This window comes from Zonotrichia albicollis, chromosome 22, assembly GCF_047830755.1.
Source record: "Zonotrichia albicollis isolate bZonAlb1 chromosome 22, bZonAlb1.hap1, whole genome shotgun sequence".
Lineage (NCBI taxonomy): Eukaryota > Metazoa > Chordata > Aves > Passeriformes > Passerellidae > Zonotrichia > Zonotrichia albicollis.
In genome coordinates, this window is record NC_133840.1 from 8,411,804 (window position 1) to 8,431,476 (window position 19,673).

Here is a 19,673-nt window from a genome sequence, read left to right on the forward strand (position 1 = left end):
GCTGTGGGAGGTTGGGAAGGAAATAGGAACAGGCCATGGGGAGCACTGGGGGACAGGAAAATGCTTCTCCTCCTGTGCCTAGAGAAGGAAATGCTATTTTCCCCATGGTGAGGTTTAGGAATGTTATACCCCAGCTTAGTGTTCCCACTGAAGCATTGCAGAGCATGCACTGCTCATTCTCTTGTGCTTCCACCTCTCCCTTCCCTTGCTGTGGGTTGGAGAGGAGACTTGGAGGCACAGAGGGTAAAAATCACCTATTGAGATATGAGTTTACTGGAAACAGTCATGGAATAAGAAAACAAACAGTAACAGCAACAATATCAGTAACAAGAGGGAACCAGCACTACCTGACCACTCCCCCTGCCACTCTTACTTGACTAGAAGGGACCCCTTCCCTCGTTCCTGGAAAATGATGTGAGGTGACGGAAAATAAGCTCTAGCTCCTATCCTTGCCCTCTTCTGGCTACTGCAAAAATTAACCCTGTCCTGGCCAGAACCCCTCATTCTATACCACTTACGTCATGCCAAAATTCTACACTTTCCAACTATATATACGTATTTGTGTGTGTATATCCACAAGGACAGATATAATTTCTATAGTCACTGCCATCCCGCCAAGATGTTTGTTGAGTTAATTTAGTCCATGATTATGGGTTCTATCCATCCTAGAGGTCTTCCACAGGGCTGCAGTGTTACTCAGCAACCAGTATTATAAAGTTCAACATTACATGTTATACAGTTCAACATTACAAACTGCTCTCACCCGAAAATCAAATTCCCTGAAGGGACATATCACGTTTTCCTGCCCCTCTGCATCACCCACCAAGTCCACACAGGTCCTTGGGCAAATACAATCCTATGGATAGGTTTACCTTTGCTTGAGGCAGGACTAATCCAAACTGTCTTCCCCAACATTTTCTGTATGCACCATGGGGACTTCATCCTCTTCTACAACACATGGAGGTTTTGATTGGGCAGGCCCAGCCTGATTGGTATTAACTAACCAGGTGGCCTTTGCTAAATGTAGATCCCAATGTTTGAAGGTTTCCCCAGGCATTGCTGTCAGTGTCAATTTTAACAGTGCATTGTACCATTCTGTTTTCCCAGAGGCTGCTGCATGTTTTCAGCACTGGTTAGGCCACACCTTGAGTGTTGTGTCCCATTCTGGGTCCCCCAGGCAGGAGATTGAGATGCTTGAATCCATCCAGAGAAGGGCAATAAGGCTGGTGAAGGGTCAAAAACACAATCCCTGTGAGGAGAGGCTGAGTGAGCTGGGGTTGTTTAGCCTGGAGAAGAGGAGGCTCAGGGAAAACTCCATCACTCTCTACAACCCCTGACCAGGAGGGTGCAGCCAGGTGGGGTTGGTCTCTTCTCCCAGGCTACTGACGGAATGAGAGGACACAGTCTTAAGCTTCACCAGAGGAAGTTTAGGCTGGACATTAGGAAAAAATTCTTCACAGAAAGAGTGATTGGGCATTGGAATGAGCTGCCCAGGAAGGTGGTGGAGTCACCATTCCTGGATGTGTTTAAAAAAAGATTGGATGTGGCCCTTAGTGCCATGGTGTAGTTGATAAGGTGGTGTTAGGTCATAGGTTGGACTTGATTATCTCAAAGATCTTTTCAGATCTAGATCTCAATTCTCTGATCTGCGATCAGGTATCTTAGCAAGCAAGCTTATCTTATTGGCTGGGTAATAATTGGCATAGACTCCATCTATTTCAGAAGGCTGAATAATAACCTTTATTAAGAAACCCATTACTCATTTATAGACAGTTACAATACAGCTGGACCTTATTGGTCCAATCCAAACACCATCACCACTGGCTAATTAAGAACCCACCCTTTGGTGAACAAATTTCCTTAACACATTCCACATGTTCACAACAACAGGTGTAGCAAGTTAGGAATTGTTTCTCACTCTTTTCTCTGATCATTTCACAGCCTTTCCCAGCACTATGCCTGGGAGATTATCTGTTTCTCTCTGTGGCCAGAGAGCTGCTGCCGCAATAGGCAGTGTGATACACCCACCCAATCCCAAGCTTTCTGGCCCAGGTATCAATGAGGATATTTTTGAAATTAGTCCCATTGCCCAGCCCAATTCTTTCAGTGTGCCCTGTTGCCACAAGACCTGCTTTTCAAGGCACAGGATGTGGTGTGAGGCCCAGGGTAGGTCCTCAAGCATCCACTGGTGCCTTCTAGCACTGTGAGCACGCAGTGCTTGCCTTGGCAGGTTCAGGCAGCGTGATGCAATCAATCTGGCAGGTTCCCCATGATTATATTTAGACCACTGCCCCCCACAGGGGCTTTACCCACTTGGCTTGCTTTGATCTCAGCTCATGTTTCACATTCTTGGATAACTGGCAGATGGTGACCATGGTTGAGTCCACACCTCCATCACGAAATCATCTGTGTGCTGCAGCTTTTCCTTGATGACCTGAGGTGTCAGGTGTCACTGAGCTAGAAATAATTCACCCTTATGTTGCCAGGCCAGATCTGCCAGAAATACTTTACCCTTGGCAGCCCAATCCACCTGCCCATTGTTGTGATACTCCTCAGTAGCCTGACTCCTGTATTTCTGTATCTAAAATGACAGGTTTTACAGCTGACTTCTCTAGCTGGGCAGTAATGTCTTGTCACACTTCAGCAGCCCAGGTGGGTTTCCCTCTGTACTGCCCACTGGTTATTTTCCATTCCAGGCACCCCCCCAGAGCATTTGCTGCCATCCATGTGTCAGTGCAGAGGTAGAGCACTGCCGTTCCTCTTGCTCAGCACTATCTAGAGGCAGCTGGACAACTTTCAGCTCAGTCAGCAACCTGACTTGATCCACAGTGTTCCTTGACAGCTTCTGTGACTCACCATGTGACTCCACACCATGTGACTCCATATGGCAGCTTTCCATTTTCTCTGAGTCCCTACAACATGACGAGAAGTGTCAGTGGAGAGAGTGGATTGCTTTTCATTTTCTGGTATCTGGTTGTATGGTGGGGCCTCCTCAGCACCTTCTATTCACTGATGATTGTCGTAGACATCTTTTTATGAAAAATCCTTTCTTTAGGATTTTTCCTCCTGAGAAGCTGAGAGGCCTCAGGAACAAAATGTAAACAATGGTTATCTGCTGCTGTGGAATGCAACAGGTGCATCTGTGATTGGTCTCATGTGCTTGTTTCTAATTAATGCCAATCACAGTCACCTGGCTTTGACTCTCTGAGACAGAAGCTTTTGTTATCATTCCTTTCTATTCTATGCTTAGCTAGCCTTGTGATGAAACCTTTTCTTCTATTTTTTTAATATCGTTTTAATGCAATATATATCATAAAATAATAAATCAGCCTTCTGAAACATGGAGTCAGATCCTTGTCTCTTCCCTCAACCTGAGACCCTTGTGAACACCGTCACAGATGATGACAACAGTTGAAAATTTTCACCATCAGGCCAGTCCATGGTGACTCCCAGGATCCCAGGGTGGTTGGGATTTCCTGTTCAAGCTCTCTGTGTGATCAGTGCTATCCACACAGTCCCTGTAGCATCAGTGTGTGCTGCAGGGCCTTTCCCTTTGAGCACCCAGCCCAGCACTGGTAGCTGAGGTGCCAAAAGCAGCTCTGCTGTGGTGCCAGTCACTTCTGAGGCAGCTCAAACCCCTTCATAAGCAGGCAGTGTCTCTTTTTCAGTTGTGTGTAGCTGGCCTCAGATATTTCATATTCCCAGCTCCAGAGCCCTGGGGTTGTTCTGGAATCTCTCCAGGTACCTTCTGCCAGAGGCTCCAGGAAGGACCATTCTCCCCAGCTGTGGTGCAGAGCACATCCTTTGCATCCTGTCCTGTCCTGATTGACCAAGGGCTACTGCATGAACAATCTCCTGTTATTTGTTCAAAAACGTGTTGTTGCTCAGGACCCCACCTAAAATTGTTCTTCTTCCATGCCATGTGATAGAGAAGGTTTACAATCTGACTGTAATCTGCAATATGTATCCTCCAAAACCCAACAGCACCTAAGGAAAGCCTGTTTCCTTTTTGCTGAGGACAGAGCTGTTTTGTTGACCAAATCCATTGGAATCTGACAACATCCATCTTGCCATTTTGCTCCTACAAACTGAATTTCCTAGGCAGGTCCCTTGATCTTAGTTTGCTTTATGGCAAAGCTGGCCTTCAGGAGGACTTGGGTTACTTTTTCCCCTTTCTCAAAACCTTTTGCTCTGTTGCCCCACACATTGATGTCACCAATGTACTGAAGTTCCAGCAGGGGTAAGACTTGTCCAGGTTCTTGCAAGGAAATATGTAACCTCAATCCCACAGCCAGGTCTAAGAGAGGGATCACAGCTGTGGAGTTATCTCCAAATAACATCTGAAAACAAAGAGCAGCTGCTTCCCATCCCTCCCACTGCAGTGCATGGGCACCATGATGCAGGACAGTTTATCTCCACAGCCCCATGAGCTCTGTGCCTGTGTTTGGACCCCTCCACTGCCATCATGGAGGCAGCCTGAAAATGCTGGTCCTTGATTTAATGCTGACCTGGTGCCTTAGCAGCCTGCTCACACTGTGCTGTGCCTTGGTAGGGCTCTGGTAAAGCCAGAGATGCAGCAGAAATGGCATCCCTGGCATTCTCACTACTCAGTTACCACTCACTTCTCTCCTAGGTGAGGCCTTGGGGATTAAATACCCTGTGCAAGTGCCCTACAAACGCATTAAGAGCAACCCAGGGTCGGTGATCATAGAGGGACTGCCTCCTGGGATCCCCTTCAGGAAGCCCTGCACCTTTGGCTCCCAGAACCTGGAGAGGATCCTGGCTGTTGCTGATAAAATCAAGTTCACTGTGACAAGGTGAGAGGTGTCAGCCATCCTGTGGAGCAGAGAGGGGGAGAGGAGGCATGCTTGCTTCTTGGTACTATTTCATTTTAAATCTCCTTTTTTTCCTTCTTTTTCACAGGCCCTTTCAAGGACTCATCCCCAAACCTGGTAAGAGATGATACTATTTTGCCTAAGCAATGCATTGACTAGGTGTTAAGTGGTGCTCAGGGAGTTGTAAACTGTGGATGGCAAGCAATAATTTTATCCGCTGGAGGAAGGTTGTTCTACTTCACTTTCCTGGGCTTTCCCACTTTGGTTTTGTTGTTGTTGGGTGCATTTGTTGCCTGAGACAGTTGGCCTCAGCAGCACCCATCAGTACTGCTGCTATTGCCCTGAAATGATGGCATTTTCCAAGAGCTAATCTAGGGCAAGGATCTGTTTTCTGTATTTAGGAAAGCACCCAGTTCCTTAAGTGTTTTCTTTAAATAAATCAGTGTTGTAACGAGCTGGTGGGTTGGGTGGAGAGGGAAGGTTTTGATAAACCACAAGGATCCATGCTGGGCTGCAGTAGCATGGAGGTGAAGGTCCACTCCAGCTCCTGAACATTCCACAGGCAGATACAGCAGGGATATAGCATGATATAGCATGGCAGAGGAGAGGACAGGGTGTCCAGGGTGCACTCCATACCCAGCTGCTCAAACCATCATCCCAGAGCCATGTCCTTCACTGTCAGTCCCTGCAGTAGCTGTCTCTCATTTCTTGGCTGCAAAGGAAAGAGAGTTGCTGTCAGAAATGTGGGTAAAAACCTGTCTTGATTTTAAATGTCTGTAATTACAACTGTTGGAAGAGCACAGATGGGTGCAAAGAACCTTGTCATCTTTATTCATGGCTTCCCATTTCCTTGGCCAGCCTCCATGGCAATGGCACAATTTAGGAAAGGCAAATATGACAGACAGGAAAACATTTATATGCCCTTATTGGGAATAGCAGAAAGGTGTTAGAGCTCTAACAAAAGGTGAGCTGTCAGTAAAATTCAGGCATGGTCCATGTGTTCACTTCTAGGAAGCTTCAGGCATGGTCCATGTGTTCAATTCTAGGAGATTCAGGCATGGTCCATGTTTGTTCACTTCTAGGAAATTCAGGCATGATCCATGTGTTCAGTTCTAGGAGATTCAGGCATGGTCCATGTGTTCAATTCTGTGTTCCTGTTTAGGGCCCAGCCAAGGACAGCAAGGTCTCCCAAGACCTCTGTGGAACTTGGCCTTAGACTTGTATCTTTTAGTCCAAATGTGCCAGTTCACATCAGCTGGACCTAAAATGAGCCCTCACTGAAGCACAAGATTTGCAGAGCTCTGGTTTTCCACAGAATTCCATGGCTGTATGTGCATTCCTCCAGCCATGTCTTGTTTTTCCATTCCTCTGCTTTAAACAGTAAAATTCTATTAAGAGATGTTGATCTGACACAAATCACACTATTAACAAGGGAGCACATCAGAAGGGAAATACTTCAGGCTGCTATCTGGCTGGGAGACACAGCCTGAGAAAAAGAGATGGAGAGGAAATTTATTTTCTTTTCAATGCACAATATTTTTTCCCTCCTCCTCCAGCTGAATGGTCCCCTCACAGACCAGCCTTCCAGCACAAACCCAAACACAAATTTTGTGTGTATTTCTGCACCCAAGTGGGCTCAGCAGGTCACAGCATCCCTGCCAGGCTGGGTGCTTCACTCCCTCTCCTCCCACTGAGGTTTTAAATAAGAGCAGATACAGGTGAGGGTTTTTTCTTACTTAACATCTTAATTTGTTATAGACGATTTCCCATATTTGCCAAATCTTCAGAGACAGTTTCAGGACTCATAAGTATTTTTTAGTAGTCAGATTACAACTGGAATGTTTCTTCCAGAAAAGAGCTGATTGTATTTTGCCCCTCCCTAATCCCCACAGGCAACAATTAACCCATTGTTTGATTTTCCACCCCACTACACCAAAGTGGTTGGTGGCAGTACAGTGATGCAGTCACTACCTTGGCTTTGATTGCTTTTCATCTGCCTTAACAAAATGAATGATTTCCTACTAGCCATAGGTCACTAAAAATTTAAATTAAAGAGTCTTCAGTGTTGTGTAGTGAAGCCCTGTAATGTAAAATGAAGAGCAGCAGCATGCTTGGCATTAAAATAAAGTCAATGAAAATCACTTTTATTTCACAGAGGAGGGTTAAAATGAAAGCAGTAGTTACTCCCAGGGACGGCATTGCACAGGTCTCTAACAGCTGGAAAGCTCAGGAGGTAACATCATAAATGTGAGGAGAGCTAATGGGTTTTGTGGATAATTTTGGCTAAAAAATTACGTGAAGTGTACATATATTTAGGAAAAAGGGAAATGTAATGTAATTTTAAAATAAAATCACTGTGGAGTGATTTTAGTTGCCTCTAGGTTAAACCTTTAACCTTTTAAGTTAAACTTTTATGGGTTTTAATATGTTTTAAAGCTGTGCATCTCCTGCATTGCTGGGCTGCAAAACCAGCACAATTGCAAAGAGCATTCCTGGTAACTGCAGGACCACAGATCTCTTTCTTTTGGGGACACCCATTTTTTAAGTGTAACAGAAACAGGTTAAAGAATTTCAATACAATCTAAGCACCTCATGTGCCTTTTTCTCAAGATAATGTGTAATTTGTATGTTGGTATTTTTCCTTGAATGGGAGATGGGGGAGTTCTAGTGCAGAAGCAGCTGGGGGCTGTGTGCCTGCAGGGATGCTGTTTGCAGAAGGAGGTGGATTTTACAGGGAATGAGGCTCGTTTTTGGAAAAAAGCCCTTCAGCAGTGCGGGTTTGCAGCCTCTCAAAGATGGGACAATGGCCCTGAGGCCACCAGTGCCAGCCCTTCACCTGCATGGCTTCCCCAGGGCCTGCAGCCCAGGGGCACAAACCCTCCTGGCATCCAGAGGTTTTCCTTTTGATTCCCAGTGCCTCTTCTCCACACTGCTGGGCTCTGCTCTGCAAAAGAGACTTTCAAAACCCCTTTTTGAAAGCAGCATGATCTTTCAGCATGAAACAGGAGTGAGTGAGCAGGGGTGAAGCTCTAGTGCTATAAACACTACGCTCATCCTTTTGTTTTTTTCTTTCCTGAGGCACAGATACAAAACTGGCTTTAATATGAGCCTTTGAAAAATACTATCAAGCATAAGTAATCTAGCACACACACACACATACACACACAAAAAAATCTTTCTGTATGTTAATTTTAATGTGCTTTGATTGGAAATGTAGACCAGCTCCATCTGTCCTATTCCCCAAGCTCCCTACCATCATGATAGATTATTTTCCATACTCCAATTAATAAAGTAGGGCAGGCAGTGTTATTTAATTTAAAAACCCACACATCCAGGCATCCTTTATATATATATATATATATATATTTATTTCTTTTTTTAATCACAAGAGCACAATCCTCCTCAAGACTTTGATGAGATGTGCCTCGCATTGGAAACTCCTAGCAAGAAAAATAGAAAAGAGGAAAGCTGTGATGAGGGCTGAGCACATCTTGCTCCATCACCAGGTTGCTTTTCAAAGTCCATATCCATCTCCCTTCACCCCCCAACCCTTTTTAACCCACCAGCCAGGCCTGGGGTGATTATTTTTGAGTGTTCAACTGGTCACTGTTTCTAGGCTAAGGTGAAAATTAAGGCAGGTTGAATATATGTGTGTGTTTGTGTATAAAAATATATATTTTTATATATGGATAATTATGAGGGTTAAAATTCAAGCAGGTGTGAATAGCTGTGGAGCTTCAAAGCCTGTTTATAAGCATGTTTGTGATTCCAGTCACCTTTTTCTTTCCCTAGCTTTGCTCTCCTTTTCCCATTTGCCTCTGTGTGTGGCATCCTCGCTGTCCAGAGGGCAGCACCATTGCTCAGCTCATCCAAGGCCTTGTGTTCACTCTGCTCTTTCCTTGTCCTGCCCTCCACCTCCCTCACATCCTGTTGTGTCCTTGAGACCCCAGCCCCCCTCATTTTTCAGGGTCAGATGGCTGCCATTTCACCCTGGCACATTGGGGTGCACTCCATCCCTGCAGGACAGTTGCCCTGAACCTGGTGGGATGCTTCCTATGGTTCAGGGCTAAATGCCACCTTTGAGTTAGCAGGACAAGAAACTTGAATTACCTTTCTTAAGGTAATTTCATGACAGCACCTTGAAATGCTGCAAAAGCCTTTGAGTTGCTGCCAAGCAGAGGAAATGCCATGCTGCCTTTTCTCAACCAGTTCTGAGCCATACTGGAAAGATCCTGCCATATGTTCTCTCTCTCCCTTGCTGCCTGCAGCCTGCCCGTGCTCCTGCCTGCATTTCACCTTCACAGAAGCCATGCCAGGACCTTGCTCCCTCTTGGCTTGGACTCTTGGACTCCAGCTTGGCTTTCCCAGCACCAGCATGGCCCATCTGCATCTCCTCCCCTCTGCATAAGTGACACCAGCTGGGGGTTATTTACAGACAAGACGGGGCTGCTGTGGAAAGCACCTCGAGCTGTTTATTTGTCAGCATCAGTCTCATTCCATGGTTATGGCAATGGGAAGGTGCCAGCAGCTCACAATCCAGGCAGCAGACCAAGAACTCAATGTTACAACTCACTTTATAAGTTTCTTGACCAATCACACAAAGCAAAAGCACATTGACAGTAGTTCTATCCAACCACTATAAGCACACGTACCTTTGGTTAAACAATGCTTGCTTATTTCAGATACAATACCTGCTTGTAAGCCTTAAAACACAACGCACAGAGCTCCATTATTAAGCTTTAACCTTCCTAGTATCTTGCTAGATAAACTTTCTGCAGCTTAGAGAGCTATTCAGACAAGTGTTAGTACACAGGCCATTGTTCTATTTGCCCTTGCTTTTTCTACAGTTTAAATAATTTTTCTGCTGACCAATCTCATGGCTGCTGTTTAGCCCTTCTCACAGTTCTGCTCTATCTGAGGCCTGCCTTTTGCAGCTTTCCCTAAAACTCTCTAATTTTCCCTCTAATTTTGTGCATTCCCACACATTTAGTGCAGCGGGTGCTGCCCACAGGGTGTCACCAGAGATTTAGGGCACCAAGCTGCAGAGATCATTTCTTATTTTGGGGCAGATCCTGCAGCATGGCAGTGAGTGGCACTGCTGCAGCTGCTTTTGGCAGAATTTGTCTTCCTGCAGCTCAGGGGTGAAGAGCCCCAGCTCCTGTGGGTCTGCACCCAGATCTCAGTACCTGCAGCTGCCCTGGGCAGAGCCACAGGTTTTTTCTGTTCCTCTGAGCTGCTGAACTGAAGGGCTCTCCTCCCCCTGCAGGGACCAGCAGAGCTCTGTGCTGCAGTGGCTGCTCTCCTGAGCCTGCTTGAAATGGGGAACACGTACTTTGAGCTAGGTACTTGGAGCTACCTCACATTGCTTATGCCTCTGCTTAGGAGATTTGGACACGTCTCCCAAGTGCCCTTCTGTTTGCTGGTGTCAGCTCATGCAGTTTGGCATCAAGAGCCTCCCCTGTGAGCCCCTTCCTTGCCCTGGTGCTGCAGCCCTGACCTCCCCACAGCTCTCCCTGTGTCTGGGTGAGCCACCTCATTCCTCCTTTTGCCCATCATGCAAATCCAGGCCATAGTCCCTTCCCTGGCTGGTTTTCCAGAGGAAGTTAATTTCTTTTTATGTCACTGATCACTTTGGAGTCAGTGGCAAGCACCAGCCTCTCCTTAGGGATTCCTTTCTCTCCCATTTCTCCTATTGATGCAGAACTGTCATGATCTCCCTGTTTGCTTTTCATCTGCTTTAACCTGAGATTTTTTTTTTTCTTCTCTGGCACTGGAACAGCTGTGCAAGGCAGCTGCTGCTCTGGCACATGCCATAGATGCTGCCATGCATCCTTATGCACATGTGGACCTTGAGCTGCTCAGGAGAGCCAAAGGGATGCTTGCAGGCTTAAGCACATTCCAGCAAAGCAGGTCCTGGTATGAGGTGGAGAGCCCAGCTCACCAGTAAATAACGTACCAGGCAGTTATTAGCTACCTAAACTGTGCCAAGGGGCCAGAGGAACTTTAATCCTGGGTTTTGCTTTTGTTTGTGACCAAGAAACCAAGCTGCAGCACTCATGGATCTCTTTTTCTTTCTCTTTTTTTGTTTTTTGTCTCCCATTACCTTGTGCTGTAGCCCCTAGACGGATAACATCTTTGGAAAAAGCCTATGCTGCTCTCAATGGTACGTAGCTCAGTTGGTGCATCGTAGATGGTAGCAGACAAGAAATGCTCTTACTTGTGTTTTAATATGGGAATGAAAATGTCTAAACCCCCCAAATTTCAGGTATTGTTTTTTCTGTGGTGTGCAGAAGTGAATGATACACTGTTTTATTGTTGCTATTAATCCTTTCTGCATTTCTAAGCACTGCTGCTGTAGTCCCTGAGCATCGCTGCCATCACTCCAGCCAAACCAACCTGCCACGTTCTTCTCATCCTCATCCACATGTCCCAGCAATTAATTTCTTACAAATCCGCTTGCCATTCATAAGGAGAGCTTGGGTTGGGGTTGTTTTTGCTTTGCTTTAACACAGACTCTGGGTCAGGGCTGGTGAAGGCTCCAGGAATGTAAGACAGACTGATGTAGAGGAGTGAGGAAGAGCTGACCTGGGCATGGCACAGCTGCAGCAGATCCAGCTGGGATGTTGGCTGGGGGTCTGAGTGTTAATTGCTGCTGCCACGAGTTATAGCTCTGCTTTGAAAACATACATATGTTAAGCTCATTCAAACTGCATCTAAACCTGAGTTACTGCAGAATAGCCTCAGGAAAGTCAGCACGTGTATTCTGGATTTGCACACGGGTATAACTGAACTGCAGCCATGGAAGCTGGGAGGGGAAAGACTCCTCTTAGGATTCAGGGCAGGCTGCTGTAAGGAGCCTGCCCTCAGCCTGCCAGCTGAGCATCTCTTTGCTGAGTCTTGCATTGGCTGCAGAAAGGATCTGAGCCATATTTTCAGTGAGATGTGTTGGGCAGTGACAGTTTTGCTGGTGAAACAGGCTTCAGGACAAGTCTTTGGGTAACAGGAGGCTGTTACTCCATGAGCTGTGGCTGAGCAGAGGACAGGTATCCCCCTGAGCAGTGTTTGAGGGCATGGAAAGGAAGAAAGCTCCATTGGGTACCCTGCCCAACTCTGCTGTGGCTTCACTGCTGAGATCCAGGTTCTGCACATGACATCATGAACACAGACAGAACCATTATTTATCCATGGGATAGCTTGGATTTGGTTTTGTGTGGGTTTTTTTGAGTCACTAGAAGAAATAAGCAGTGGTTTGGATTCTATTGCCCAACAGCAGACACTTAAACCTCAGTTTTTATAATTACTAAAAGTAGCTTGGTGTCTCTCAAAGAAATGTTCAGCTCTGACAAGTCCTATAGAAAAAAAAGTAAGTGGTGCTTTAAAAATGTGACCACTTGTATGTAAATTCCTGTGGAGTGCAGAGGTGCTGACTTCAGGCAAGTAGAATTGGGAAAAAAAAAATCAACTAGCTACTATTTTAATTAATAAAAAAAAAGATAACACAGACCTGAGGGCAGCAGCATGGATAAACCTGCTTTATGGGAAGGACTCAGCACATTTCAGAAGCATTAGTGGCTTCCTTGATTTACTTCTTCCTTCAGTTTACTCCCTGAGTTGATTGATTCCAAACCCACATGGGCAAAGTCAAAGGGAGATGGAGATCCCTCTTGCCTGGGCACAGAGGGGCAAGTCCCTGGGGAGCAGTGCCACTGGCCAGGGGCTCCTCTTTGGCTTCACTGTTATGCATGCTCAGTTCCAGGATTTTCATGACATTTACTTGTGTCCTTGAATGGGAATTTGGGAGTAATGTTCACCTCAAGGTGGAAAAAACAAAATCCCTTGGGATCTTTTTTTCTTGCACTTGGGTCACTTGGGGCAGGAGCAGAAAGGAAAGACCTGCTGCATTTTTCAGTCCCAGAGAATTAAATGAGTGAGAACACTGAATTTTGGTGTGTCTTTGTCTGCTACCATCTACACATCCATACGGGTACGTATGTACAGCCCAGTAACTGAGCAGTGATGACAAGGAAGTCACAGAGGGAGCCCTCAGGGCTGTCCCCTCTGGTGCTCCATGGCCTCCAGAGTGGCACTGCAAGGCATCACTTAGAAATCTCCATCTGTTGTATTTATGTTTTGCTCCATGCCATTCAAGCTGCTTTGTTGCCATTTCCAGATTTGAAGCGCCCCTGAGCTCTCTTTGCAGAAAGTTCTTGGGTTGTTTTTGGTTTTGTTTTTGGGTTTTTTGGTTTTAGTTTTGGTTTTTTGGTTTGTTTTTTTTTTTATTTTATTTTATTTTTTATTTTGTGTGTGTATGTGTAATATCCAGGCAAAGCAATTGTTTTCCATGTGGAGAAGAGGCTTTTTTGAGGCTGTACCCTGCAGTAGCAGGGTGCAGAGGTTTGAGGTTGCCAGCTTCTCTCCACAGCAGCAGAGTGGCTGAGATGTGGGATGGGCTCTTTCTGCACTGACATCAGTCCCATGCAGGCGACTTGCAGTGGATTTTCACCTTGCATTTAAAACTAAACTTCCAGCCATGTGTTTGCTTGAAACCAAAACAAAAATCATATGAATGCTCAAAATAATAAAAAATCATAATCATGTAATTGCTCAAAATGAAACTGAATAGCTGCAGACTGGGAGCAGAGGATGCCTTGATCCTCATGCCAAGGTTTGCAGGGATCACCATGATGCTGTGAAAGCCCACTGTGAATAGCTCTTGTAGGCCCCACCTGAAGCACTGCATCTGGCTGAGGCCTCCAGCACAAGAAAGAGCTGAACCTGCTGGAATGAGTCCAGAGGAGGCCACAAAGTCACCCAAGAGCTGGAGACTCCTGCTCTGGAGCCAGGCTGGGACAGCTGGAAGTGTTCACCTGGAGAAGAAAAGGCTTTAGAGGGAGTAGCTAGAGTTTAATCTAGATTCTTAGAGCCCCTTCCAGTGCCTAAAGAGGCTCCAGGAGAGCTGGAAAGGGACTTTGAACAAGGGCCTGAACAATGCAGCCTCTGCCCCCAAAATGTCCTGAGGGCTGGTTCAAACCTCTTGGCTCAAAGCATTAACAAAAAGACTGAATAAATGTTGTTTGAGACACCTGAGGATGCCAATACTAAAGATGGGATTTGGGCAGCACCTCCCAGCACCTCTTTCTACCCTTTTGAGCCACCCTCCACCATCACCTGAGCCAGCACTTGCACAGAGCACACCTTGCTGTGTCTGGCCATGGCAGGAACTTGGAACTGGATGGTCCTAGAGGGTCCTTTTTAACCCAAACCATGCAGTGGTTCCATGATTTTCACCCAGTGGCTTCCAGCCTGGGGGACAGTGCCTGCCTTGGGTGCAGGGAGGATCTTTGGGAGGAGACAAAGTGGGGAGTCCATTCCTGAGCTGGTCCTGCCTTGTGCATCCCAGCTTGCTGGGGTGAGCACAGCAAGAGGCAGATAAGGTGTGTTCACTTGGTGCTTTATACCTCTGGGGAAAAAAAGGCATTAAAGGGACAGGGTAGGGTTTTAGGGTCATTGGACCCGAGGTCAGAGGTTGAGGTAATGACCCCAGTCATTTGTCCTGGAGCCTCCTGAGGATGCTAAACAGCTGAGTGTAAAAATCTGCTGACTTAGGCACATTGTTTGACATGAGAGAATGGAAGAGAAGCTGTTTGGCACAATGAGGATAATTTAAAAAGCTAGGAAAGCCAAGCTGATTATATAGCATGTTATAAAACAGTACTTCACTTAGGAGCTTAGCCAAAAAAGTGCTCTCTCATTCCTTGATGTCCCTTGTGGGAGCATTCATGGCACTGAGGGCTTGAGCCTTCACTGCTTTGCATTTTTCCTACTCATTTACAGCCCTGCAAATTGGATATAAAATGCTTTTAGCTGTGGCAGCACATGGCAAAAGGGGACCTGGTAGCATTTTAGAGCTGCTTTGCCCAGCTCTGAAAGGTGTGGCAGGATGCAAGCACAGAGCAGCACCTCTGAAGTGTCCCCAGGCCCAGGGGGACAGGGATGCTGTCCTGCACTGTGTCAGTGAGATTGGTTTTCCAGGGCCTCAGAAGGAAACAAGTGAAGTTGAGCCCTGTTCTTTCTTGCTTTTGCAGATGAGGATGATGCCAACAGGCTTGGAGAGAAGGTGATTCTGCGAGAGCAAGTGAAGGAGCTTTTCAATGAAAAATACGGTGAGTCTCTGCTTGTAGGCATCTCAGGGTGAGGCTGGTTCTGCTGAGAGCAGCCACAGTTAAAATTATTTCCACAAAGGCCTCTATTTATAGCCCAAGCCCATGGCAGCTGCTGCAGCACAGATATTGTCCTGCTGCTCCATGTTACAGCCTGTCCCCAGGGACAGGGGGAAGGCTGGGGCTAAGTTTATGGATAGTTGGGTGGTTGGGGTAAATGTGTAGGGCAGCAGTCCTAGAAGGTTAATGAGTAGGAGGAAGATTATGAGGGATGTTAAAATTAGGGCTCATTTGTGTCCTTTTTTGTCTAGGGGTGTTATTAGTTGTTTTGTAACTAGATTGATAAACCATAGCTGGAGGGTTGAGAGTTGGTTAGTAATTTGGAATTGTCTAGGGGTGGTAGTAGGAGAGCTGGGAATGTTATTGAGATGAGAATTAGTGGGATTCCTAGGAGGAATGGGCTTGAAAATTGGTCAAAGAAGCTTAAGTTCATGGTCAGGTTCAGGGGGTTGGTCCCTGTGTCTCACTCTTGGCAGGTGGGACCATTATCTTCTTGTTGACAGCTCGTCCTTGGAGAGGGAAAGGGGTTATGGCAAAATGCAGCACAGCAGCAGGATTGGTTCAGTCTGATGTCAGCCTTTGATGGGACAAACTCTGTGGGAGGAAAGTCAGAAATGTGGCTGTGCAGCCCTAACAGCTTCAGGTTTTGGGGCTGCAGAGATGCAAGGTGGGACCATGCTCTTCCAGTCAGAACAGCACAGGAGTGAGGGGTGTTCTCTGCTCCCCAGTGAGCAGGAAATGAAGGGGTACCCAGAGAGGTGAGCAGCAGGTTTACTTGTACACAAGGAAGTAAACCTAGACTTTTAATGCAGCAAGGAATTAAACTGAGGTGTATCACTGCCATAGGATGTGGAGGCTAAAGAGATAAATTGATTCGAGAAATGGGCAGGAGTGATGTGATGATGTGCTGTGATGATGAGGATGGCTTTGATCTCCACCCCAGTGACCCCCAGACCTGCTGATGTACAGAGACAAGAGGAAATGGGCAAATCTCTTCCATTTCCCCTCTGTCCTGGGCTGTCTTGCATGCTGCTGCTGCTGCTGGTCCAGCCATGGGCTTGGGCAAGTGTGGCAGTGTGTGTGTTCTGAACTCACCTGAGGCTCCTGGCAGAATTCTAAATGGAGACTAACAGAGCAGACAATAAATTGGGCAGGTACATGTAAAATGGGTGGGATGTGGCTGCAGTAAAGGTTGGGCACCACAGCAGCCATGGCATCCCAATGTCCCCCAGGGCTCTTGGTCCTTCTGTTTGTTGGTTCTGGAGCCCTGCAGTCTCGGGGTTTCTGTGCTCGAGATGACCCCAAGGTGTCAGAAAGTCTCTTTTTCCCAACCCCAAAATCAAAGAAGGAGTCAGGATTCCTTGGTTCTGGTTCTCAAGGTTGTTTATTTTCTGTTATCTATTACATTCTTTTTCTGACCTGCTGAGATCTGTCTAGCAAGTCGGTCCGTGGCACACTGACACCCTCAGGGCAGTGTTATCTTTTTATACTAAAAACTACCTGTACTTTATTTACAATAATTTTCCAATACCTATCACCTATGTTAGACAGTCTGTCTCTACTCTAAACTAATCCAGAAGTGCCACCATCACAGCAGAAGATGGAGGCTAAGAAGAAGAAAGAAGGACAAGGCACACCCAGATTCCTCTGTCTTGGCTTCTGAACCCCCATTCTAAAAACCCAAAATTCTGCTTTTCACTCTGTGATCAATTAACTACACTCTATTCAAACTCTTGTGGCTTGTAAATCTTCATATAAGGTTGGTAATTGTTTCCATGGGTTAAAATCAAAGGCACAGGTGTGTTTGGCTGCGTGTCAAGGTCTCTGAGCCCCCTGGCAGGGGCTGGAGCCGTCCAGGGCAGCCAGAGGGATGTCCTGGGTTCCGACACTGCAGGGTAAAGCTGTTGTGCTGTCCTCTGTTCTGCCCTTACAGGAGAGGCTCTGGGCTTGAACAGGCCTGTCATGGTGCCCTATAAACTCATCAGGGACAGTCCTGACTCTGTGGAGGTTACGGGGCTGCCGGACGACATCCCGTTCAGAAATCCCAACACCTACGACATTCACCGGCTGGAGAAGATCCTGAAGGCACGGGAGAGCATCCGAATAGTGATTATAAACCAGCTCCAGTAAGTTTTCCCAGCTTTGTGGTGGGGGATGCTTCTATTTGTTAAGTGTTGCCCTTGCTCCTTCAGCCATAAGCAGAGCAGCTCACCCTGAGGCCACCAGAGCCACCACATGGACCTGCTCCATCCCTGGCATCCACTGTCCGTGCTGCAGGGAGGTGCCTGCCCATGGATGGGCACACTGAAGGGTTGCAGGGCCAATTTGTCCCCTCTTTCTACTGTGATTTGGGATGGTGATGCTGGGAAGGTGCATGGGGGCTGATAACTCAGAGATCCAGCTGAGCTCTTTCAGGTTGCTTCTCTCCAGGATGTTCCAAGTCCCCTCTCCACACAAGGGGGTGTTGGAGGAGTCAGCTCAGGGTCAGGGTCTGGGCTGTGTCCCACACAGGCAGGCACACAGGGTGAAACCACTGACTCACACCTTGTCTCTTCCACAGGCCATTTGCTGAAATCTGCACCGAGGCCAAACAAACAGGTAAGGGAGGGGATAGGACATAACTGTGGCTTTCCTGGCACTGTGGGAGAGAAAATGGATGGGAGTTGTGAGGAGGTGTTTGAACCTCCCACATCCCCAGGGCAGGATGGGGGGAAAATCCTACTTACAAAAAAAGTTAGGCTCAGCATCGGTTCCAGAGTAAACTGTCCTCTTGGAGGGTTCCACTTCTGTGAGCTGTGGGAAGACTGGGCTGTTTGGCTCAAACTTTCAGCTTGTTCTGGAGGATGTGATTATCCCTCTCCCATTAGCAATTTACTCACCATGAGCAATTTATTCCCTGGTTAAAGCCCTTAATTGAGCCATCATTTAGCAGTTGAATTTCTAAGGCAACAAAGTTTTCTGTCATCATGGGGAATGTGTTTCTCTCTCTGTCCCATCATCCTGATAAATCTCAGACAGTTTTAATCAAATGTGTCAGAATTAGCAGTCCTAGAGATAACTACAATGGAAAGAGGTGGATGGATAAAGAAGGGAGATGTGGCAAGGCAGAGCATGCCAGAGCGTGAGCAAAGCTGGCAGCTCTGTGCCCCTCATGGAGGCCAAGCCTGTGCCACCAGTGGCAGCACAGCTGGGGACGCTCTGTGGAGGGCAAGGTCACAGTGGCAAAATGAGCCCCCACATTTAGGGACCACTCTCAGGGCTTGGACACCTCATGCCTTCCCTCTCTCCTTGCAGACAAAGACATCAGTGTTCCCAAACGGAAGCGGAAGAGGATCTCCGAAGGGAACTCGGTATCTTCCTCTTCCTCTTCTTCCTCTTCCTCTTCTTCCAATATGGAGTCTACATCATCAACAAATCAGATCTCGCTTGTGGTAAAGCCTTCCAGATATTAGGGGGGTTACTGCCTACCTATCTTTCTGCTTCAGGATGCTGCTCTGTTCTGCTCAAGCTGTCACCGCCCCCCCTGCACCTGACAAACCCTCTAAAGTGTGCTGTAAAATGGCATGAGCAGGTTTGGCAAAGCAGGAGACACACCTGTGGGGCTGCCTTGTTCTGCAGGGTTTGTCTGGGGGAGGTCAGCAGAGCGAGCCTGACACCCCCAGGGGCTCTCCTGCATTGCTGCAGTGTGTGCCTCAGCTTTGGTGGGTGCTGCATCTGAGACAGGCTCAGGCAAATCCCTCCATCCCCGGGGCTCAAACACGAGTGCTGGTGACATCGCCTTGGGTCTGTGCCTGGGTGTACCTCTAGCTCAGTTCTGGGAGCAGTTCTAGAATGCCACAAACCAGGAAAAATAGGAGATAAACTCAGGGAGATGCATATAGCTGCGCTCCTTGACTTCCGTTGCAGATGATACCAAATAAAATTCCCCAAAAATGCACAAGAGAAATAAAATCTTTCAAGGGTTTTTGTCAAGTTTGCTAGTGGTGTTTTGGTTTGGGGTTGGTTCTTTTCTCTTACTTGGAAAGTGGGTGCAACAGCCAGTTGTTGGAACGTGTCAGAGATTTGATGTTTGCATGGTTTTGTGTTGTGTCCTAACGGAGACTTTTGCCTTTTTTTTCTCTCCCTCTCTTTCAGCAATGGCCCATGAACATGTACATGTTAGACTATGGTGGTCTAAACGTCCAGATCCCAGGACCTATTAACTATTAGACCTCAATATCAAATAAGAACCTCAAATGAAAGAAAAAATAAATAAATGTAATTTATGTAAAAAGTGTATATTCCAATATGTATCGATGCCTTTTAGTTTTTCCAATGATTTTTACACTATATTCCTGCCATCAAGGCCTTTTTAAATAAAAATAAAAAGTGTTGCCTTGCTCTTAAAAGTACTTATTTTATTGCATATCTTATTGATAAATAACATTTATAGGTAAGGATAGGGGCAGAAGGGCACCCCTTGGACTTGCCCTGTTGGGCTTTGGCAGCTCAGTGAATCCTTAGTGTCATCAGTGCCTGAAGCCAAGAGGTCTGAAATGTTTTAATGCTTCATTTAATTTAGCTCAAAGGTGTAAAAATTCATGTACAGAGCTGCCAGAGGAGTGGTACCAAACTGCAG

General features: G+C 46.6%; 1 protein-coding gene across 5 annotated transcripts in view; it reads left to right on the forward strand.

The window, feature by feature from the left end:
* Positions 1–19,443, forward strand: part of GTF2IRD1 (GTF2I repeat domain containing 1) — a 70,287-nt gene extending 50,844 nt beyond the window's left edge. For 3 of the 5 annotated variants that reach the window (XM_074556812.1, XM_074556809.1, XM_074556808.1), the window contains 8 exons: positions 4,634–4,817; positions 4,924–4,952; positions 10,951–10,998; positions 14,921–14,998; positions 16,989–17,181; positions 17,616–17,653; positions 18,350–18,486; positions 19,190–19,443. In XM_074556812.1, the coding sequence (XP_074412913.1) occupies positions 4,634–4,817; positions 4,924–4,952; positions 10,951–10,998; positions 14,921–14,998; positions 16,989–17,181; positions 17,616–17,653; positions 18,350–18,486; positions 19,190–19,264 (782 nt within the window). In that variant the 3' untranslated portion in view covers positions 19,265–19,443. The remainder of the gene's footprint in view (positions 1–4,633; positions 4,818–4,923; positions 4,953–10,950; positions 10,999–14,920; positions 14,999–16,988; positions 17,182–17,615; positions 17,654–18,349; positions 18,487–19,189) is intronic. The other 2 variants (XM_074556811.1, XM_074556810.1) reach the window with 2 other exon arrangements.
* The last annotated feature ends 230 nt before the right edge of the window (positions 19,444–19,673 follow it).